Below are 23989 nucleotides of genomic sequence, written 5' to 3'. Positions count from 1 at the left end.
TTTGATACTAAAGATAATTTGAGGTTATTTTTATTGTTATTATTTTTGTGCCAGTCCTGGGGCTTGAACTCAGGATCTAGTTGCTATCTCTAAGCCTTTTCCGCTCAAAGCTAGTGTTTTACCACTTCAGCCCCAGCTCTGCTTCTGGCTTATTCAGTAATTTATTGGAGATAATATTTTCACAAATCTCCCTGCCCAGGCTGGCTTTAAACTGCAGTCCTCAGATCTCAGCCTCTGAGTAGCAAGGATTACAGGTGTGAGCCACCAGTGCTTGGCTATTTTGAATATTTTGTGTCTTAATACTTTATCTTTTCTTATTCTACTCACTGAACAGCTTTCCAGAGAATTGTTATAAGAACTCACAGACATTTCAATCAGAGATACATAGCTGCTTTTGACCACACAGATTGATTGTGTTTATATTTGGCCCATTTGTTTTTCTATTAGATCAAAGTTATGAAGTTTCCTATCTTCCCTTCCTCTGTTTGTGTGTGCGTGCGCGCACGCACACTAGTAATGGAGCTTGAACTCAAGGCTCTGCATCCTTGCTTTGTTTATTTCACTCTACTACTTGAGCCACATCTTCACTTTTGTTTTTTTGCTAATTAATTGGAGATAAGAATCTCAGATTTGCTTGCCTGGGCTAGCTTTGAACTGTGATCCTTAAATCTAAGAATAGGCAGCTAGGATTCCAGGTGTGAGCCACTAGTGCTCGGCTTGTTTTTCTTAGTTCACTAGTGGCATATGCTGTTTTAGGGTAGCTAGAAGTGGTAGGCTGGGACAGGAGCATTGTTTGACCCAGCAGCTATTTTGTGTTTGAGTCTAACAGTGATTCATTTGTACTTAATCTCCTAACATTACTCACTGTGTTTCATAGCAGATATTTTCTCTCAGTTCCTTACCTTCTCCTCTCCCTTTCCTTCTGCCCTATCTGCTTTCTTTTTTAAACTTTTCCATCTTAGGTGGAAAGATTCATAAAATAAAAATGGCTAAAAGTAAATACATAAATGAGCACGTAAAGAGGAGCTAAGAAGTACAAACATAAGATAAAGACTTTGCATGATACGTTGATTAATGAGTTCAGAAATCCGCAGAAAATAGTGAGATTTGTACTGCTATTTTATAAAGAAAAGTTGGATACAAATGATTTTGAAAGCCATATGTATCTTGCTTTAGGAAATCTTACTTGAATCTTCCTATGCAATATGTGTCTTTATGTAGTTATTTTACAATGAAGACACATGTTTGTTATCTGAGATAACAGTATAGAAGTTAAGAGATTGCATCTTAGAAACAGTCATGCTTGAGAGAGAGTCTCTTGTCTAGCAGGCAGTGTGACTTGGGCAAGCTTCTTTTCATTTTTTTTTTTTCTGGTGGTATTGGGGTTTGAACTCAGGGCCTCAAGCCTGATAGACTGTTGCATGGCTTGAGTCATGCCCTGGTCTCCACATCCCCCTTTTTAGTTACTTTTCAGGTAGAGTTTCCCTTCCCTTCCCTTCCCTTCCCTTCCCTTCCCTTCCCTTCCCTTCCCTTCCCTTCCCTTCCCTTCCCTTCCCTTCCCTTCCCTTCCCTTCCCTTCCCTTCCCTTCCCTTCCCTTCCCTTCCCTTCCCTTCCCTTCCCTTCCCTTCCCTTCCCTCCCCTTCCCCTCCCTCCCCTCCCCTCCCCTCCCCTCCCCTCCCCTCCCCTCCCCTCCCCTCCCCTCCCCTCCCCTCCCCTCCCCTCCCCTCCCCTCCCCTCCCCTCCCCTCCCCTCCCCTCCCCTCCCCTCCCCTCCCCTCCCCTCCCCTCCCCTCCCCTCCCCTCCCCTCCCCTCCCCTCCCCTCCCCCCTTTCCCCTTTCCCCTTTCCCCTTTCTTTTCCTTCTTTTCCAGTACTGGGGCTTGAACTCAGGGTCTTGTGTTCTCATTTTCCCCCCCTCAAGACTAGCACTCTACCACTTGAGCCATAGCTCCATTTTGCACTTTTTGCTTATTAATTGGAAATAAGACTCTCATGGATTTTTCTGTATGGGTTGGCCTTGAACCATGATCCTCATATCTCAGCCTCCTCTATAGCTATAATCGTAGCTGAACAGGAGCTGTATAGTTGTGGCTTGGATCAGCCATGGCTTCTTGGTATCTTTTTAAGCCTTTGTTTCTTTTTAAGTAGTAAAATTAAAATACCTACTTACTAGGTAAGTACCTAATAAGGTACTTAACTATACCTAGGCTTACTAGGAACAGTAGATCAGTTAATTCACATGGAAACCTTGGCCAAATTAATACAGGTGTTTTCTGCTATTGTCTTCTTCCCTATCCTCATTTTCAATCTCAAGAAGGTCCTAAAGCTCTTTCCTGATAATGAGAAGGGTGTATTAGGCATACATTTTGTTCTGCTCTAATTGGACATTCCATTGCCTGAATCATAAAGTTAATGAATTGCTTTTCCCTTTATGGAGTTAAGACCGTGTGTGTGTGTGTGTGTGTGTGTGTGTGTGTGTGTGTGTACACATATATATACACACATATATGTGTATGCATATATATACATACACATATGTGTATGCATTTATATATATATTATGGGAAGGAAGGAGATTTGAGTAGGTTGAAATTGGAGAACATAGTGATCTATACATTACAAGAGGTGGCAGAGTATTAGAAAGGTTTACTAATAAGTAAATGCAGGTAAGTCTTGACAATCTGTAAAAAAATTTTGCTTGCTTTGATTGCCACTGTTTGCAGTTGTATTTTTATATAGGTAAGTTTAACTCCTTAAGGGATGAATAAGTCTTAGCTAACAGAACACAGAAGGTATCTTATAAATATTTGTTCAGCAAAACAAGTTTGGGGGCTGGGCTAGAACATGGAAATTTTATCTTAAGTGGTAATTATGCTAAAATACATACCAGACTTCTCTGTTTTAATTAAATCAGTTACCCTTATGAGTGGGTTTGCTGGGGATACATTTTTACTAACTTGTTTTTGAATTTGTTTATTCAGGTGGTCATACCCAGAAGCCCTTTCCAGGCCAAGGGACTTCTCTTGTCCTGCATCCAGGATAAAAATCCTTGTATATTTTTTGAACCTAAAATACTTTACAGAGCAGCAGGTAACATTTCTCTTATATTTGCGACTATCTAGCACTATATCTCTGCATCTATCTGTCTGTTTGTCTTCCACTCATCATCTGTCTATCTCTATGCTATCATCTGTCTGTTTGTCTATCTGTTTTTTACAGTTCAAAGAGAATCTCAATCTTGCCCACAAGTTTGACATATATATATATATATATATATATATATATATATATATATGCTCCATGTAGGGAACAAACTGTCTTGAGTTTGTCTTTGGGTGTCCATTCTAGGGAAAAGCCAGCTAGCTTTATATTTTGATAGTGGAAACAAGGAAGAAATCTGAATTCATGGGAAGAGCACGGGGCTTTGCTTATCTGTGCAGCAGGTACTTAGTGGCTGTGGACTGAGTGAGAACATGAGTGAGCTGGTTGTAGTCCATCATGTCAAAATGCTGCTTAGGTAAAGTGACTATAAAGGCCAGGATCGTGAAGGTATTCTCAGTGGGGATACTGAGTGTGTGTGCACGTGTGCATGTGTGTCTATGCTAGTACTTGAACTCTGCGCTGTGCACTCTGGCTTGACATTTTTGCTCAAGGCTGGTGCTCCACCACTTGAGCCACAGCCCCACTTCTGGCCTTTTGCTGGTTAATTGGAAATAGCAGCCTCATGGACTTTTCCTGGGCTGGCTTCAAATCTCGATCCTCAGCTCTCAGCCTCCCCAGTAGCTGGGATGCCGCGTGCGAGCCGCCGGCATCAGCAGTGCAGGAGGCGCGCGTCACGGTTTGCTGTGATGTCATGTCTAACTCAGGAGGTCTTTCTAGCAAACTGAGGTGGTGGTTCACCCTCCTTTAGCTCAAAATCATAATTGTACAAGCACACATCTGTGACTGCTTATTTTTCACTTGTAATGGAAAATTTAAACACCAAACAATTTGTTCTGACTAAAGTGTATTTTGAGTTCAAGAACATTACTGTGGCAAGTCAGTCTTTATTCTTGAACAGTTGAATTTAAAGCCTGTTTTTTTATTGTGCTGTAGTTTATATACCATAATAGTGCACAGATATTAGTGTTCAATTGGATAGGTTTGGGATGGCCCTGTGCATTCATGTAAGCACCAGAAAAACAAGATAAACATTTTCATCACTCCAGGAAGCCTTTTCCCTTCTCTCCTTTGCCAATGCATTTGCCCTGCTCTGAACTCAGCCACTTTCCAATTGCTATTAGGTTAATTGATGTGTTTTGGGGCCTCAGATAAATGGAAACACACAATAGTAATCTTTGTGCTTGCTTTCTTTTGCTCAGCCTAATGTTCCTGGGATTCATTAGTGTTGTTGCTGTGGTAGTAGTTATATTCTTTATTTTATTGCTGAGTAGCATTCCATTGTGTGAATGTTCTTTGCTCATTGTTATTATTACTACTAAGAAGTAATAAGTTGTCTAGTTCTTATTTTTCTAAGTATTATAATTGTCAACTACTAAAGAGAAATGCTTACTTTGTTTCTTTTTTACCAAGCTGTTAAGAGCATTATTATGTTGCTGCTGTGTCTCTGAATTCTGCCTGTTAATGAGTTAAATGGGAAATACATGCTTCTTTGCTATGGGAAGGAAAATCTGAAAATCCAAAATATGTACAGTTGTGTGTGTGTGTGTGTGTGAGAGAGAGAGAGAGAGAGAGAGAGAGAGAGAGAGAAAGAGAGAGAGAGATGGAGAGAGCGAGTGAGAGAGAGCACTCCTGTATGAGGGCTTGAACTCAGGGCATTACTGCTGCTGCTTAGCTTTTTCCCTTCAAGGCTGGTGCCCTGTCAGTTGAGCCACACCTCCACTTTAGGCTTTTTGCTGGTTTATTGGAGATGAGAGTCTCATAGGCTTTTCTGCCTGAGCTGGCGTTGAGTCTCTGTTTTCAGTTCTTAGCCTCCTGAGTAGTTAGAATTGCAGGTATGTTGCACCAGTGTCTGGCTGACAATGTTTGAATAAGAAAATCATATTTCATTTAATGGATATTCATTAAATGAACATAATTCATTTACTTATGGCCCAGGTAACTGGGTTGTTTGCTTTTTCTAATTTTCTGTTGATGAACAAGTGCCCATTATTATTTTCAGTTTTTGAGGACTGTTTTCCACCTATTATCAAGGAAGAGCTATGTTCCCAAGTCTGAGGTAGTATTCTATACACAGTTACCAACATGAAGACTCTTAAGGATTCTGGGAAATGATTTTCTTTGGAAGGCAAAATATTTGGCATCTATAACTTGTTGATGTTAAAAACTTAGCTACCATCTATAATTTTACTCTAGATTGCAATAATTAAATAAGCCCTCCCTCTAATCTTAGTATCTGCTGGTCCCTTCTTTTCTTTATTCTTCCCAAGCTCTCTGTTTCTCCCTCCCTCATCCTACGGGGCTCGGAAGGGACTGCCTTCATCATTGCCAGCCTCCGCAATCCCAGCATGAGTGTACAGGACTGAGGGCCAGCCATTCTGACATGTGGGATTTTCTCTATGGAGACAGAGCTGTGCTGTTCATGGGTGGTTTGCCTGAGAACATGGGAGTCTGGTCCCTGAACCTTTCTCCTTCTCTTCCCTGTGGAGTGAGTAGAGTTATCCCAGCTCCTCCCAGGTTATCTCATTTTAACTTTAACCTATTTAGAGCTCAGTCTTCCTTCAATAGACTTTACTTATGTATTAGAAAGCTTAACCAATATATGTTATGCTCTTGGTTAGAGAAAAGATGCTTTTCTTTTAAGCTGAAGACACCCCCACACTCCTGAATTATTGCACATCCTTTCATAATTGAATGATGATATTCTAACAGCTGACATAAAATCACAGTGGTTTGTTCACAATCCTAGTTTATAAAGTTGCTGAGAAGGTTGAACAACACTTTAGAAAATGCCAATACTGGGCTGGGAATATGGCCTAGTGGCAAGAGTGCTTGACTCATAAACATGAAGCCCTGGGTTCAATTCCCCAGCACCACATATATATATAGAAAACAGCCACAAGGGGCGCTGTGGCTCAGGGGGCAGAGTGCTAGCCTTGAGCGGGAAGAAGCCAGGGACAGTGCTCAGACAGTGAGTTTAAGCCCCAGGACTGGCAAAAAAAAAAAAAAAAGAAAGAAAGAAAGAAAGAAAATGCCAGTACTGGGGTTTGAATGCCAGGCCTTGCTCTTTCAGGTGGCATTTTCTCATCGAGGGGTCCCTTTACCACTTGAGGCACACTGCCCTGGTACCCTTTTGCTGTTAGTTCATTGGTGATAAAAGTTTCACGATTTGTCTGTAGAAGATAGCTTGGAACTTCAGTCCTCAGATCCCAGCCTCCTACGTCTCCTCTTGACATACGAGGAAGCTGAAGTTTATTGAGCTGAAGAAAATGGCTTCTCCCTGCCTTTCTCTTGTAAAGCTGTGATGTTTGATCTCAGGATGTGGCCTTTTCCTGATATCACTCCATTTTGCATCCCACTGCAGCTATGTAGAACATAGATAAAACATGCAACATCTTCCAGAGTCTCAGTTTTATGCTGAAAATATACTACTTCAATTTTTTTTTTCTGGCAGAATTTAAAAGAGGTGCTTTTCTAACTGAGTGAGAACTTGCACCACCGATAGTCCTGCATTTCCATAGCACAGCCCTGTGTGGGGTGGAGCCCATGTCTGATGCGCACTGCGTTGGTTTCTCTCCTGACATAGGATTAGTTTCTTTCTCTGATGGCCATAGAAACAGGTGAGAGGCTTAGAAGTCATTCAGGGGCCAGGCAGTCATTCAGGGACTTAACTTCCATGGCCACAAACAGGAAGGACCGGAAGGAAGTGGAAGCCTTCCTGTGTTTAGGAGAAAATAGGAGGAACTCTGGTGAGGGAACAGCAATGTCCCTGCCACAACACCTGTCACCCTCTCCAGCCCCTCACCCCTGGGCGTGGTGTGCCTAGACTTTGTAGTCACAACTCTGTGCTGCCACGCCTACTTCCTGGTTGCAGCTGTCAGGTGGTTTCTTTCAGTTCAGTTATTTGCTAACTAAACTATTAAGGACGACAATAAAATAAGTAGGTAATAATTATTTTTAGTAATTTTCTTGAGTTATGTTTCTCCATATTTTATTTTTAAATAGCAGCACGGCTGGGTGTTGGTAGCTTACCCTTGTAATCCCAGCTATCCCGAAGGCTGAGATCTGAGTGCTGCATCTTGAGGCCAACCCTGGTGGGAAAGTTCACAAGACATTTTTTTCCCCTATTCGTCAGTAAAAAGCAGGAAGTGAAGATGTGGTTCAGATTGCAGAGTGTTGACCTTGAGTGAAGAAGACAACGAGTGTGAGATTTTATGCTTAAGCTCCAGTACTAGCACCAAAAGCAATGAAAAAATAAAACCAGAAAAAGAGCTTTCATTGTGATATTCACATATATGATATATGTATTCAATTTGTTATTGTTTTTGTGTATCAGGGTGGTAGCTAATTACAAACCATCTGATTCATTTGTTTCCCTTAAGAATGAAATTAAAATCCTAAAAGGTGTATAACTTTAAATGGCAGGTTTTTAAAAACTGGCTCATAAAGTAATGATATATTTTATAGTTGACAATGAAAATCAAAGTATTTGTTTAAAAAACTCTTAATGTACTTCTTTTATTAGCTGATCTTCCCCCTGTTTTAAACTGTCCATGTGCTTATGTGCAGAGCTTTATAATGTTGCTGTTTAATTCAGAGTTGAGTTATATGTTCTTAGCCTGTACAAAATACATACATAGCTCTTGATTAAAGAAAATGCATTGCTAAAGGATTTACTAAAGTAGTTAAAATACATTGAGCAAGAAAATGAGCAATTGCTAGTAAATGGATGGTGTCAAGTTTTTGGTAGCCTATTAAACATAACATATTAGAGTTCATATGAAGGAACACCTCTAAGAGTAGTTGCAAAGATTAAACAAGTCATAAATGTGGTTAAACTGTGGTGCATCTGGGAAGTACAGTATGTATATTATGGAATATCAGTCTCACAAGAGCTTTTTTAAAGAGCACATTAAATGAGCTTGGAAAATATGAGGCTCTTTTGAACATTTTATAAGGAATACTAAGGTGTTTTACTACATTATTGCATTTATTATATATTGCCAACTATTATGAAAAGACCTCTAGTTTATCTCATTATGTTAAAAAAAAGAAAAATGTGGGTTTTTATAGTAACATTTTAAATGAGTTTTTATTATGGCAGTTGAAATATTGGATTTCCCAATTAAGTACTGGTTAAAGGAAAATAATCTAGAGTACTTTTGAATTCAGAAGGGTCTACTGTAAATGTGTGGCATAGAACATTTGCTAACCTGTTAAGTATAATGTAGTAGAGGACATATGAAGATATGTGAAGGTATAGTGAACAGAAGTTCATTTTGCTGTTCAGTTAAAAATAATAGGTGGGGGCTGGGAGTTTGGCTTAGTGGAAGAGTGCTTGCTTAGCATGCATGAAGCCCTGGGTTCGATTTCTTGGTACCACATACACAGAAAAAGCCAGAAGTGGTGCTGTGGCTCAAGTGGTGGAGTGCTAGTCTTGAGCAAAAAAAGCTAAAGGACAGTGCTTAGGCCCTGAGTTCAAGCCCCATGACTGGCAAAAAAAAAAAAAATAGGTGTTGTATTTCCCATGTTACTTCAAGTGATAAGAAAAAATGACCTTTTGAATCAACACTAAGGAAAATACAATTACTTCTTTACATTATCTTTAGCTTAAACAGAATTTGTTTCACAAGGAAAGATCACAATCTACAGTGGCTCTGTATCTTTTTTTTTTTTTTTTTTTGAGGGGGGTTGCTCATTTTGGGGCTTAAAGTCAGGGCCTGGGCACTGTCCCTGAGCTTCTCTTGCTCAAGGCTAGTGATGTACCACTTGAGCCACACTTTCACTTCCAGCTTTTTGCTGGTTAATTGTAGATAAGAGTCTGCTTGGGCTGGCTTCAAACCACAATCCCCAGATCACAGTATTCTGAGTATCTTGGATTACAGGAGCTGAGATCTGTGTCATTTTTCACACTGTCGATAGTAAGGATAAGAAAAACTCTTCAGGTGAGTCTGGGAGAGGGAACAGATGGAATGGTGGGGGAGGTACGGGAAGGGGTGACTCTGAGCAGGAAGCACTAGACACTTAGGTAGACACTGAATTGAAGTTCAGATAAATAAAATTAGCAAAAAAGAATTACTCCTGAGGTTCAGAAGAAATAAAATTAAAAATTTCATAGAAAAATTTTTATAGCCCAATGACTGTACCATTGAGTTCTTTCAAGTTCTTACGCTTTTTTTTTCCCCCTCAGAACAAAGAGGATGTCTTTGGTGATTCATTTGCTGTGCCCTCATTCTGCATTTCTGATGTTTCTGTGGTTACTGGTGGGCTTCTAGAGTACAAAAGAGACCACCAAATTCATTAGATGCAGAGATAAGGCCCGAAGTGGGCTTCCTTTTGGTTGGATTTGTGCCATTTCCCATTCTCCTCCAATGGCTGTAGAGTCTGACAAATGAACTAGACTGGAGCTGTGGTTTCAGTGGGAGAGGTCTACAGGTAAGTTAGCAAGCCAAGCAAGAGTTGGAGGCCTGACTTTGAGCCCTGGTATTGGCAGAAAAAAAAAAAAGAACATTAAACTACAAACCAATGGCTCACATCTGTTATCCTAGCTAGACTGAGAGTACAGATTACAGATTACTAAAATTGAGGATTATAGTTCAAAGCTAGTTCTGACAGAAAAGTCTGCAATGCTCTATCTGCAACTAAGCAGCTAAAAACCTGGTTTGGAGATGTGGCTCAAGTGGGAAAGTTCCACCTCTGAGCAAAAAAGCTGAGCAAGAGCTCAAGTCTGAGGTCAAACCCTAGGATTTACATCAAAACAGGACAAGAAAATGAATAAAGAAAAAGAGGTAGACTTCTCAAGTATGCAGACTTGAGTGTGCTGTAGTAGTCATACCACTGCAAGAGGCAGTATCTTAGAAGTATATTCTACTTCCTTTCACATGTGTGTGTGCTCACTCTGGCATGTGTAATGCAACATGCATGGTGCAGGGGGACCAGCCTTGGAAACAGTTGCTAGGCAGGGGAAATGACCTCTGAAGCACGCTTGGGTTTCATGGAGGAATTCCCATCACTCCCAGCAAGTGGCTATGTTTTTGTAACTGCTTCCCACACAAGTTATTAATATGTGGAAAGTGCTCTCCTAGGATATGGAATATCATTTACACATTCTGTATTCACCTTTACCTCAAACATCATGCAAATCTGCTTCTTAGATCTGTGCAGAGTGTACACACACTCTCTCACCTCCATGTCTTTAGGAAAGGCCCTCTGTATTATTATTTTTTCTGTGTCAAAATCTGTCTCTGAAGATCTCCATTAATTGTCTCTTGCTTGGTGCAAACCTCCTTGATTGCTATAATCAGATTGTTGCCTCTCTGTATTTCCAGGACAGTATTTGTTTCCTCCTGCCAGTATCACGCTTTTATTTGTTGGCTGATAATGTTTTCCCATCTGTCATTCCCAGTGGAGTCTGCTCTTTTTCAGTTCCTCCTTCTGGCATCTCACATGAAGCTGGAATATATGGGATACATAAGCATTACTACTTGATGCAATGTATATTATATATGGCGTATGTATTTATATATTTTATTTCTTTTAGTATGTAAGATTTATTTAAGATGGTTTATTGGAAAGAAATGGTTAGGAAGAGGAGGATGGGAGCTAATTAACTTGTACATGAATGTGTATTATGCCTGTAAGTTCGTTTAGTGAAGTGGAGGGTATGGAATCCACTTATTTTCAAATCATATTTCTTCTCTTTAAGTAGTTGTACAAGGGGTTAAAATTCAACCAGTCAGCTTATGAGTACCGTGCATCTTGGTCAATATCATTCCTTTCATCATGCCCCCCCATCCCTTCCAACCCCACCCATCCTCTCAATTTTCTTAGTTTTATAAGACATACAGTGAATATTTATAATACCCATTTATGATGTCTGTCCTACTTCATAAATTTCATTTATATTTTCTCATTTTTCAGAATTGTACATTGCATCAGTGTGTAGCTTGTGCTGATGGGTTTCTCTGTGGGGTGCTCGTTAGTGCTAAGGGTTTAATGGGCTCAGCCTGTAGTGGGTGCAGTGGGCTCAGTTAGCTGGACACCTGTAATGTGACTGGATCTGATGGGCTTCCCCCCTGGAGGCCGGGCTCTCACTCCTGTTGCTGCTTCCTTTCAGGAGGCTCCCAGCCATGGGGGAGGAATGGAAGAACCCTGATTTGAAATCATAACCTTCTTCTGCCATGACTATTATTTAAATTAATGTAACTGCAAAGTAGTATGCATGAATTTAGCCTTCTCCCCAGGTGATGTGTTTGCCAAGATTAAGTCAGTGATCTTAGTAAAATTGTATTCTTAATCTCCTCAGGAATAAATTTATGCAAATCTCTGAAGTTTCTTTCCTTCTTTCATAGTTCTTAATGTAGGACTTAACTTGCATCAAAAGTCCCTCCATGATATTAAAAAAAACCCTCAGAGAATAAAGCTTTATTTTTGCTGTGTTTTCCCTTAATTAATTGTTAAAAAAATGAGGTCTTATTACTCTGGGTAATTTCATTGAAGACAACAAAGCAGACACTTACTGGCAATCTTTCAAAGGAGGTGGGCCAAGTTGCCAGCCCATTTCTTTTGATGTGCCAGCCTTTAGAGTCTTGCTTTCCAGAGCTTTCTGCTAATCACTTGCTGGCAACTGATTTATAAGGCGGGAAAGACAGAACTTGAACGGTAGCCAGCAAGCAAGGCAGAATGTGAACTGGCTCTGAGCCTTGTCTACAGGCCTGCAAATTCTGCAGGGAAGGTGAAGATAGCACAGAGCATATGTGTTACCTTGGCCAGTTATCTTCAGTGTGCTCTTGATTCTCATACTGGTTAACTGCTAAGCAGAATATAGTATCTCACTTGAATATGTCTCCCTTGTCTGTTCATTTAACCATCCATCTGTCCGTTCATCCATGTGTCCATCTGTCTGTCATCTATCCATCCACCTGTCCGTATGTCCATCCATCCATCCATCCAGTGTTTGTTGTAGACCATAAGTGAATGGGCTAAAATTAATTTCTGAAGCATTGTTTATTGTGGCTGCAGTCATTTTCTGTAGAGGAACAGTAAATATGTTACATTTGCTGACATCCTTTCTGGTCCAACTACGGAGTCGTGCTATTGTGGGATAAGAACAAGTCATAGGAAATATATACATGAACTGCAGGGCCATTTTGTAAAATATTGTTTATAGAAAAGATTATCTAGAAATTGTAGTTTCCTCATCTCTGATTTAGACAGTGACTTTACATAGTTTGTGTGGTATGCAAAAAATTTTAAAAAGTTAGTAAAATGGTTCGGTTCCTGGTGGCTTATCCCTGTAATTCTAACTACTTAGGAGGCAGAGATCTGAGTATTGAGGTTCTAAGCCAGCCAGGGCAGGAAAAGGCCATGAGACTCTATCTCCAGTGAACTCCACTCCCTCAAAGAAATACTGAAACTGGTGTGGTTCAAGTGGTAGAGCACCTGCCATGAGTGGAAAAAGCTAATGGCTCAGTAAAAGCAAAGGGACAGTGTCTAGGGCCCTGAGTTTAAGCCCTAGTCCCAGCATACATGAAAAAGTTATAATGTTTTAGTGCTTATTAAGTTTTCTACCACAAACCTTATTTATGGCTCAGGTTTGTTAATTACCTTAATTTACCCTCAGAAGATTTATAGGTTTCACTATTGCCTTTTTAAAAAATTAGACCATAATCATTTAAAAGATTACTCAGCATTTTTTGGCAGTGACTATTGATGTGTCCTTGGATTGAAATGCACACACAATAATATAATGAATTACTATCAATCCTGTCCGATTGTCAATTCCTATTGCATGTGCTTGGTTGTACCCAAAGGTACTGAAGCAAATTTCTCTAGGATACCAGTGGTTATTCTTCCTTTTGGCTTGGTGGGGCTGATTGAGCAGAAACTTTATTTTTTAATTTTAAGATAAAGTCATTGCTACATAGGCCAGCTGGCTTTGAAGTTGAGACCCTCTTGCTCAGCCTTCTGTGTGCCAAGATCATACACATCTGTCCTGGTATATCTATCTTTTGTGTCTACAGTATTTAGTTTGGAAGCTTAAGATATTGGCAGCTGTTACTGTTAATGAAGTGATCATAGGTGTTAGATACAAAAATAAAATGCACTTAAAACTTTGATCTTACTATGAGTTATTCCTTGTTTTCCAAACCCCCATAAATTTGCTGCTTGATAGAAAATTGGTCTGAGATCTTAATTCCATCCAATAAAGTTTTAGCAGACATATTAAAATTTTTATAAAGTTTTTCAAAGAATGGTCTTAAGTTTTCAGCCAAAGTACAAAGACAGTATAGAATTTTCCTTTAACTGCATACCCTGGTTTTCCTATTATTAACCACTTACATTGGTGTGATACCCTTGTGATAATGAACCAATATTGATACATAATTATTGTCTAAGGTCCATGTGTTATTACCGGTTTCTTAGTTTCTGACTACAATTTTTTCTATTCCAAGAACCTGTTATATATATGTATTTTTTTTTACCTTTTTGATATACTTATTTATGTAGTAATGTCACAGAGGCAGACAGTCAATGCTATTCCTATTTTGGGCAAGTTATGGAACTGAGGAAAGAAAAAACAAAGGTAAAACTTGGTTACATGAGATGCTTATATTTCCTAAGCCATAAATCAGAAGAAGTAATGAACCTTTCCTTTTTCCTCTCCTGTTTTGTGTGTAGTGGAACAGGTTCCTGTGGAACCCTACAACATCCCACTGTCGCAGGCTGAAGTCATACAGGAAGGGAGTGACGTGACTCTCGTGGCCTGGGGCACTCAGGTCAGTGACACTGTCCCCGTGGGAAAGGCCGTGTGGTGTCTGGATGGTCTCACTCCTAATCCTGACAGTGATGTTTCCTTCATGTGTCAGACAGATAAAGTCTGGTGCTACCGATGCAGAGTCCCCTCCACGCTTATTAAGCTATAACCGACAGATAAAATATATATTCAAGGCGTGCAACATGGCGATTCAGATCTTAGCCTCCTGAGTAGCTAAAATTACAGGTGCGAGCCACCAGCATTCGCCTAGAGTCTGTTCATTTCATAACTGGAAGTCTGTTTACTGCTTTCTGGGTTGGGGCGAGGCATCTGTTCCTTGCTATTGACAGATAAGGATATGGTGAGGTTGCATGAGTATGTTTGAGTTTACAAAAGTGTATTTATTAAAACACTGGTAAAGTATGTATTATGATTTGTTACTACATTTGACTTAGGCTCTTTATGTCTTTTTTTTTTTTTTTTGCCATCTCTCATGGGCTCATCCACCAGAGAATTCTGTTCCTTCTCTTTTCCAGTGATTCTCTCCACTGATCTGCTCATCTTTCCCCAGGGCTTGTAGTCACATCTCACCGCCTCAAAACGTTTTTCTTCAGATGTTGTCGTAGCATGTTGCCCAGGCTGTTCTCAAACTCTTGGGCTCCAGTGATCCTTCTTCCTCTCAAGGCATTTGCTCAAGACTCCCCCTCCCTCTGGAGCTGTGGACTTCTAGCTTAGATATTTCTCTTTCTCTTCCCTTTAAAGAAATTTTCAGTTTTCTTTTTTCTGCGTGAAGGAAATGGTTTATCTTAGAAAATTTAAGACAGCATGTTATATGTGTGTTTTATAAAGAAGATGATAAACCACTTATAGGGTGTGGAATCCTGTGGTCTTGTCTGCGGTCCTTGTGCCGCTCATTGTCAGTGGGCTAAGTGTGTTGTTGGTTGCTCATAGCCTAGGTCTAAGGCCCACAGTATTTATGGTGAATCTTTTTTACCCTCTTTCAATCTACTTTTTTTTTGGTGGCAGTACTGGGGCTTTCACTCGGGGCCTTGCACCCTCCCTTGCCTTCTTCACTCAAGGTTGGTGCTTTAGCACTTGAGCCACACCTTTATTTCTAGCTTTCTGCCTGTTGATTGGAGATAAGTCTCACAGACTTTTTTTAGACTGAACAGAGATCCTCAGCTCTCAGCCTCCTGAGCAGCTAGAATCCCAGGCTGGAGCCACTGGTGCCCAGCTCACTCTACTTTTCAGTCCCCAGCCATGTCATCTAGCACATGACCTTGTTTCTCTTTAATAGTGACATTAGGTAGCGTCTGAGATACTGTTTCCCACAGCTTGCTCTTCTGTGATCACTTCTGTGATGGGCCTTGGTCCTTGAAAAAGAGATGTAGGCTGTATTCCATTTTACCTTCTTGAGACTGGCTGACTGGCAAGGCCCAGAGTCTCTTTCCTCCCTCTCCTACATCCTCTGACCTTCCTTTCTATCTTGCTTTTTATCAGAAAAGTGTCTATCTCTTCACTGTATAAAGAATTCCTACCTGTAAATATAACAATATCATCCTATTTCTGTTATCATCAGACTTATTGCAACTCTTTTCAACAGTCTTTTAATTCCTAAATTTCCTTATGTTCTGGCAACTACTGGCATGTTATAGCACCAATTAGTTATGACTGTTTTTAGTAACCTTTAGTCTTTAATTGTTAAACCCATGTTATGCTGTATTTTGGTATGGATACTTGTACTTGGATATAGACACATTGCTTTTTCTGTGAACTTTTTTGTTTAAGTTTTGAGATACATGGACTCCTGTTTTGGTTTTCTTCTATCTCTTTAGCTATTTTGGTTACTTTAGGGAGCTCTTGTTCTTGTTCCTCTTAACAGTTGATGATCAACAGGGTTCCCTGATTTCTTTTTCTCTGGCTTTCTCTTCCCCTCTCCCCCTCTCTTTTTGTGTTGCTACTGGCTTGTGAACTCAAGGCTTTGAGCTCTTGCCTGGCATTTTTATGCAAGGTTGGTTCTCTACCACTTGAGCCACACTTCCACTTCTTTTTGCTGATTATGTGGAAATAAAGAGGCTCATGGACTTTTCTGCCTGAGCCGGCAGGATTTGAACCAGGATTCTCAGATCTCAGCCTGCTGTGTAGCTAGGATTATTACAGCTTGAGCCACCAGAGCCTGGCATTTATTTCTCTCGATATGTTTTCCTTAGAAATGCTCCTACCGTCTGTGATTTTATTTACCTTCCTGTGTATCTGGACTCTCTCTCTAACACAGGCTCATCTCACGTTCTTTTAAGATTCCTTTCCAACCGATTGATTTCTAGACCTGCCTACTTGATTGCCTGGGTGGAGTATGAGGTTACGGTTTTTCCGTGCAGTTGTGTTCCTCTGACAGTAAGCAGTGTTATGAATAATGTCAGCTTCTGTCAGGCCTGAACCACACTCTTCATTCTCTCTCCCTCATTTCAGGTTCATGTGATCCGGGAGGTAGCTTCTATGGCACGAGAAAAGCTTGGGGTGTCTTGCGAAGTTATTGATCTGAGGACCATCCTACCTTGGGACATGGACACAGTTTGCAAGGTACACAGATAACACGGATAGAATGTCATTTTCTCAAGGCCTGGGGACAAGTTTGTTGGATAGTTGTTATGTAACTGAGCTGCAGGGGCATTTTCACAGAAAGCTTCCCTACTTTCAGGATGAAAGTTACCAATACTGTGCAGTCAGGTTTATATTCAGGTTTCTTTTCCCTCCAGTAGTTTTTTTTTTTTTTTACCTACTTAACATACTACAAAACTGTGTCTCTCTTGCAGCCAGTCCCTTTGAGTTCTGTGAGTAGTAGAGACGGAAGTGGCATATCTGTAATGTTGATTTTTTTGGGGGGGGGTGATGGTTCAGTATGGCTTCATTTAGTTATGGTTTGGCTGAAATTGCATGCATCTTTTCTCCAAAATGGGTAGTATGAATACTTAAGAAAACAACCACTCTTTATATACCCTTAATGTATGGATGAGGTCTGAGTGTTGGGTTCTGATATCCTGGCTGCTCTGATTCCCCTCTCCCTCCCCCCTGCCAGTACTGGGGCTTGAGCTCAGGACCTTGATCTCTTGTTAGCTCTTTTTGTTCAAGGCTGGTGCTTTAGCTCTTGAGCCACAGCTCTACTTCTGGTGTTTTACTGATTATTTGGAGAAAAGAGATTTGTCTTCCTGGGCTAGCTTTGAACCACCATCCCCAGATTTCAGCTTCCTGAGTAGTTAGGAGGATAGGCACGAGCCATCCATGTCCAGTCTAGTTTACTTCCTGTCTATCTAAGCAGCTTCTTGATGTTTGGCCTGATTAAGTCAGTCATCTTCTTACTACTAACAGAATCTACACTTTCTTCTCTTAAGAATGTAGTTCAGTTCTCATATACTTGTTGAGTATACTGATGTATTTCAGTTCATTTTATAATGAAGGTTTGACTCTTTGTTTTGATGGCTTTATCTATTGATGCCAGTAGAAATTATATACATGTATTTTTTTCTAGATTTTTGCTTTAACAAGTAAGTCCTAGCACCTAGAGTAGTTCATTTTGATATATATATGTATTTTAGAGTTTTGGCATTCTCAAAGGCTTTTAGAGGTATGTCTTAGGCTAATTATCTGAGAATAATGAGTAGATATTTTCGCTGTACAAGTACAGGGTAATGTGTTTTCAGGTAAGATTGTTTTGTACTTCAGTGGAATTTAAGACTTGTTCTGATAAATGTTTTGGGAGACCCTTGACATCATCAAAGCACTTGACATGGTTACAGGTGGCTTTAACAACGTTTTAAGTCTACATTTGTACTTGCCGTAATTAAGAACGTAATTAAGAATTTCAGATTTAATTATTTAAAAATAACATAAAACAACTTAATCTTCTTTACAAGCACTTTCAAACCAAGTTAGACATCAGCTTTTCTTTCAAATTTCCAAATGTCCAAGGTTATAGCTAACCCTAAAGTTGGCTTTTTCTTTCCAACAGTTGCATCATCTGTGACTGGGTTTTTTTCTTTTTCTTTTTTAAACCTTAATGAATGAATGAATGAATTTTTGTGTGTGCCAGCACTGGGTCTTGAACTCAGGGTTTTGTGCTCTTATTTGACTTTTTTATCTAAGGCTGGCATTCTACCACTTTAGCCATACCTCTCCACCTTTTTTCTTGAGAGTGTGTGTGTGTGTGTGTGTGTGTGTGTGTGTGTGTGTGTAATTTATTTGCCAGTCCTGGAACTTGAACTTGGGGTCTGAGCACTGGCCCTGACTTCTCTTTGCTTAAGGGTACCACTCTATCACTTGAGCCACAGTGCCACTTCCAGCCTTTTCTGTATATGTGGTGCTGAGGAATTGAATCCAGGGCTTCATGCATGCTAGGCAAGCACTCTACCACTAAGCCACATTACCAACCCTGATAATATATTTTTAAAATAATTTTTTTATTGTTATTATAAAGGTGGTATACTGAGGGGTAAAGAGTACATTTCTTTTTGGACAATGTCACTGCTTCCCTAACTCTCTCTTAAGTTTTTCCTTCCCATTCCCAGACACAAGTTGTATAGTTCATTTTCAACATAGTGTTTAGTGGGTGCCGCAGTGCATTTGTTCACCCTTTGTCCCTCCATTTCTGTGTCCCCCTTTCCTTCCCAAAGTCAGATAAATGAACAAAGAGTTTTCTTCTCACAAGAGAAAAAGACAACAACAAAGAAAAAACCCCTCTTGTTTCCATTTCCTAGGTTTCTTTTCAGTAAATATTATTTATATGATCAGAGGCACATAGTCACTGTACCTTTGTGTTCCTCTCCTAAGAGTTCTTCTTTGGTCTCACTGCTTGTAAATGCCTAGAGCCGTGTATCATTTCCAGCTTTTATTTTTGTTGTTGTTTGGCCAGTCCTGGGGTTTGAACTCGGGGCCTGAGCACTGTCCCTGGCTTCTTTTTACTCAAGGCTAGCACTCTACCACTTGAGCCACAGTGCCACTTGTGGTTTTTTCTATATATGTGGTGCTGAGGAATCGAACCCAGGGCTTCATGTATACAAGGCGAGCACTCTACCACTAGGCCATATTCCCAGCCCCACGTCCAGCTTTTTGTTGGTTACTTGGCGATAGTCTCATGGATTTGTCTCACAGGTCTTCAGCTCTCAGCCTCCGAGTAGCTCTGATTACAGGGGTGAGCCACTGTGCCTGACATGGGTTTGTATTTTTTGTGTGGATAGTGCCTCTGTGTGGGAATGTGGTGTTTTGTCTTAGGATAGTGGGGTGCTGGGATATGTTCAGAGATTTCACTTTTAGAGACCTGTGCGTTTTTATGGCACCTACCTAAAGCACGCATAGCACTTTGTAGCAGAACACAAATATAATAAAACCTCAAGCTGGTTACCATGACAGCAAAATGGGGAGCAAGGAAGAAAGGCGAGGGAAATGGTTTGTGTTTATATCCGTTTGTTTTTGCTTCTTTTATTAAACATACTGGCTGCATATTTGTGTGGTCTTGGAATCCAGACCCAGTGTCCTCCGGGTTCTGTTTGTTGTACCAGGGAAGCTGAAAGCAGAGATGAGGGCTCAGTAGAAGACAAGAAAGCCGCCTCACTTCCAAGTATCAATTTTGTGTTCAGATACTTTTCCCATGTTGTTTTCCACCTGATGACCCTGCAGTGGGAACCAGCTGTCGTTTCTTGATTACTTTGGGTCTGTCTGTGCCTCTCTTCCTCGCTGCTGCTAGTACATGTTCTGTTCCTTTCATGGATCAAATGAGAAAATATTTAGTGCTTTGATATTTTTCACCCTTAGATTTAGATATGCTTTGAAAGAATAGGGCCCTGTAGCCACACATTCATATTAAACACAAAGCTCTTTTTTTTGTTCGTTTTTGTTTAAGTAGAGCTAATCTTTCTTCTTTATTTGTATGAATTCTGTAGCAATCAAAATTTGTGTTTGTAATCTTTTTCTGTTTGCTGTGTTTCATCAGTTGTTTTTGTGTTAGGACAAAATCGGATTACTTGGTTTTCTCCATCATGTGTTATGCCTAATCGAGAAGAGCTTATTAAAGGCAATAATGATTTATTGACCATATGCCTTAGCATGCTGTGCATGGTAAAAATGACTGGGACAGTTGAAGAGGGGCTCATAGTTTTTGTTTAGTCATGGTTCATTATTTAGCATATATTTGTGTGTGTGTGTGTGTGTGTGTGTGTGTGTGTGTGTGTGTGTGTAATTTGGGGACAGAAATTAGCAGAGCTTTTGAGTGTTGCCTAAAGAGCTAGAAAAAAAGTCCTCCTGTTGATAAGCACACAAGTGTTAGGTGTTCTGAAACTGAGACTTTACTGCTGAGGCCCAAAGTCCAACATACTATAAGAGGCAACTTAAAAGATGCTTTTGCTGGGTCCTGTGTATCAGTTAAAAATTTCTTTCAGTGGAGGTATTCCCTTCTGAATCCTTTTGCAATCACCTTGAGCTCCAGGAAGAAAGAGAAGATTCAATGACTAGCATCTCCCATGGAAGGCAAACGGCTCCTCTAATAAGCAATATTTTTTTACCACCTTAAGGAAACAGCAAAAGCATAGGAGGCCACCTAGTTCCTGTTTTGTTCCGGGAGTAAAGTGATAACAGTTTCCCACAACTCCTCCCCGTACAAAGACTGAGCTACAGGTCAGCCAGGACACACCTGTGCCTTGACCCTGTTCTAACTACTATGCATGTCTTTCTCACCCCTCTAGCCTGTGGGGGTGAGCAGCTACATGCAACTTGGGACTGCTAGACTTTGAGCCTGAGGTCTAAAATCCCAGTTTCAGTTCCGTGTTAGGTGGGACTAATGTTAGCCCTCATGTGCCAAATAAAGAGTCATGCATGGTGAAGGGCAGAGCAAAGGTGGTTTATTGCATGGCAGCCCGGGGAAGATGACATTAAGTGCATCTTCAACCATCTTCAGGGGTACAGACATTGGTACAGATTAAATAGGGATAATTGGAGACAGTGGGTGGGAAAGCTTAAATGCAGTCCCGGGCTACAGGTTCCGTCCGGTTGGTCTTAGTTCAGACTTCCCCTCCTTGGACTGGAATTGTTACCACTGTACCACTGGGCAGCAAGAGCCAGGAACAAGTTGCTTGTGGGGTGATCTCCTGAGCCTCTGGCTGTTCTCCTTAATATGACAAGGAGTTGACCAGTCTGTTGTCTGTCACAAGATACTTATCAGCGCCTCTGGTCTTTCCTGGGAGGAGGGGACAGGACAGGTACAAAAGCCATGTAAGAACATCATTTAGGTTTCCTCTTGCAGTTCTAGGATTATTAATGATATGTGACATACTTTTTTTTTCTCCCTCCCTCACTCCTCTTCCTTTCTCCTCTCCTCATATATGACATACTTATGAGGTTACAATCAAGGATGCAAGAGACAGTTTGATGGTGTGCTGGCCAAACTGTTATAATACTAAAATGTTTGAATTTGGTGCTTTGCCCTTATTCTTTGTGCTAAGGTAAACCTTAAAAAGGAGTTCTAGGGCTGGGGATATGGCCTAGTGGCAAGAGTGCTTGCCTCGTATACATGAGGCCCTGGGTTCGATTCCCCAGCACCACCTATACAGAAAATGGCCAGAAGGGGCGCTGTGGCTCAAGTGGCAGAGTGCTAGCCTTGAGCAAAAAGACGCCAGGGACAGTGCTCAGGCCCTGAGTCCAAGCCCCAGGACTGGCCAAAAAAAAAAGGAGCTCTAAACCTTCATGCTTCTACACACTTGTAATCTCAGCTACTCACACGCTGAGAGGGGAGGATTGTTTTTGAGGCCAGCCTGGACAACACAAGACCTTGTCTCAAATCAAACCAACAAACAAAATATAAATAAAACACTGCTCTAGATATTGCTCTGTGAGTTCATTTTAATAATGTATTTTAAGTTGTAACATTTATTTGTTTTAAATGTTACTTTGACTTTATGATTTGTTTTTCTTAACAGTTGTCCATTTTAAAATAAAAGTACATTGAAATTTTAAAAATTTGAATTCTCATTAGAATAGGATCACTTTGTCTTCTATGAAATGTAAAGCAAAATTAAGTTTAGGCTAAATTTCAGTTGTACATAATTTCTAAGCAGTGAGTTTATATAGATAATTCCAGTTTCTGCTTAGATCAGAGTTACTATTTCTGGAGTGGCTTTTAAGCATTTTTAGCCTTTGAATGTCAGTATTTCTAAAATTTTTACTTTTGTGTGTGTGTATGTGTACGTGTACATGTACAGCTTGTACTCAGAGCTTTGATTGGTTATTTCGCTTAAAGTCGGTGCTCCACCACTTGCATTATAGCTCTACTTTGGCTTTTTTTTTTTTTTTTTTTTTTTTGGCCAGTCCTGGGCCTTGGACTCAGGGCCTGAGCACTGTCCCTGGCTTCTTCCCGCTCAAGGCTAGCACTCTGCCACTTGAGCCACAGCGCCGCTTCTGGCCGTTTTCTGTATATGTGGTGCTGGGGAATCAAACCTAGGGCCTCGTGTATCCGAGGCAGGCACTCTTGCCACTAGGCTATATCCCCAGCCCTGGCTTTTTTTTTTTGCTGGCTTATTGGAGATAAGAATCTTGAGGACTTTTCTTCCCTGGCTGGGTTTATACCAAGATCCTCAGATCTCAGATCCTCAGGATCACAGGCAAGAACTACTGGTACCTGGCTTTTTGAGTTTCTTTTTTGAAAATGGGTTGGGGTGTGTGTGTGTGTGTGTGTGTGTGTGTGTGTGTGTGTGTGTGTGTGTGTGTGTGAAGTATTTAAATTAGGATATGATATTCTGTATATTCTTCTGGCCACTTTTTTCTTTAACCCTTTTCCTTTTAAACGCTAACTACATAGCAGAAGATGAGAGTTTTTGTACATGGACTGATTATTCCCAGGCTACATTTTGGGACACCTATAGACGCAGAGCATTTTAGGGTCAGCTTATCATAGGAGCAGGGAAAGCTTCAGACAGACTTCAATGTGAAGTCCTGAGGATCTCAGCAGTGATGAGGGTGTGACCATTTCTGGGAGGGGAGTCATTATGTTGTTCCTGTTTTGGAGGGACCACAGTTCTGGGGCTTGAACTTAGCCTGGGCACTGCCCCTGAGCTTCTTTTGCTCAAGGCTAGCACTCACACTTGAGCCACTGTGTCACTTCCAGCTTTGTTTTTGTTCATGTGGTGCTGAGGACTCGAACCCAGGGCTTCATGCATGCTAGGCAAGCACTCTACTGCTAGGCCACATTCCCAACCCCATTTCCTTTATTGCTACAAAAGACCTCACTGGTCAAAGGTAATATAGGTATTAAGGTTGACAGGGTAGAGAGTGATAGGAAGGTTCTAGAAGCAGAGGTCGCAGCAAAAAAAGAAAGGAATATTATAGAAGCAGAATTGGGAAAGAGTTAAACCTCAATAATCAGTAGTGAGTAGGTGCTTTCATCTAAAGGGACCAGTGTATTTATTCTTTGCATTTACAGAAATGCCAGTATATTTGTTAAGAGTGGGAAACATAGTTTAGAAGACCATCAGTGAACACCCATCAATTTGAAATTTAATTCTAAATTTGTAGTCTTTTTTTTTTTTTTTTTACATTTCATGGATATGATTTAGACTATCATAAAAAAGTAAGATTGGAGCACCAGTGGCGCAATCGGTTAGCGCGCAGTACTTATAAAAAGTAAGATTCTTAACACTAGTGAATTAATCTAATATTAGGGGTCTGTACTTTGTACTAAATGGCTTTGCTGTGGTATCCTGGGAAGTTGAAAGATTTGCTTTCAGAGACTCCTTAATGGTAAGCAATACTGGTAATATAGTTGTTGTTTTTTTCTTAAATTTTGTCAGTCTGGGGCTTGAGCACTGTCCCGAGCTTCTTTTGCTCACGGCTAGCACTCTACCACTTGAGCCACAGTGCCACTTGCAGCTTTTTCTGTGTATGTAGTCCTGAGGACTGGAACCCCAAGCATCATGCATTCTAGGCAAGCACTCTACCACCAAGCCACATCCCTTCCCCTGGTTATATAGTTTTAAAGACACTTTGTTTTCTAAACTGAATAGTTCAGTGGTTGAATACAACCTATTTTCTTGGGGCT

At 40.6% G+C, this 23989-nt stretch overlaps 1 protein-coding gene across 2 annotated transcripts in view; it reads left to right on the top strand.

The window, feature by feature from the left end:
• The window catches only part of Bckdhb (branched chain keto acid dehydrogenase E1 subunit beta), a 157218-nt gene that overhangs the window by 39137 nt on the left and 94092 nt on the right, over nucleotides 1–23989 (top strand). For both annotated transcript variants that reach the window (XM_048353645.1, XM_048353644.1), the window contains exons 6-8: nucleotides 2981–3089; nucleotides 13839–13936; nucleotides 16384–16494. In XM_048353645.1, coding sequence (XP_048209602.1) covers nucleotides 2981–3089; nucleotides 13839–13936; nucleotides 16384–16494 — 318 coding nt within the window. The remainder of the gene's footprint in view (nucleotides 1–2980; nucleotides 3090–13838; nucleotides 13937–16383; nucleotides 16495–23989) is intronic.

This window comes from Perognathus longimembris, chromosome 9 (genome assembly GCF_023159225.1).
Source record: "Perognathus longimembris pacificus isolate PPM17 chromosome 9, ASM2315922v1, whole genome shotgun sequence".
Taxonomy (NCBI): domain Eukaryota; kingdom Metazoa; phylum Chordata; class Mammalia; order Rodentia; family Heteromyidae; genus Perognathus; species Perognathus longimembris.
This window is presented reverse-complemented; position numbering and strand designations above follow the sequence as displayed.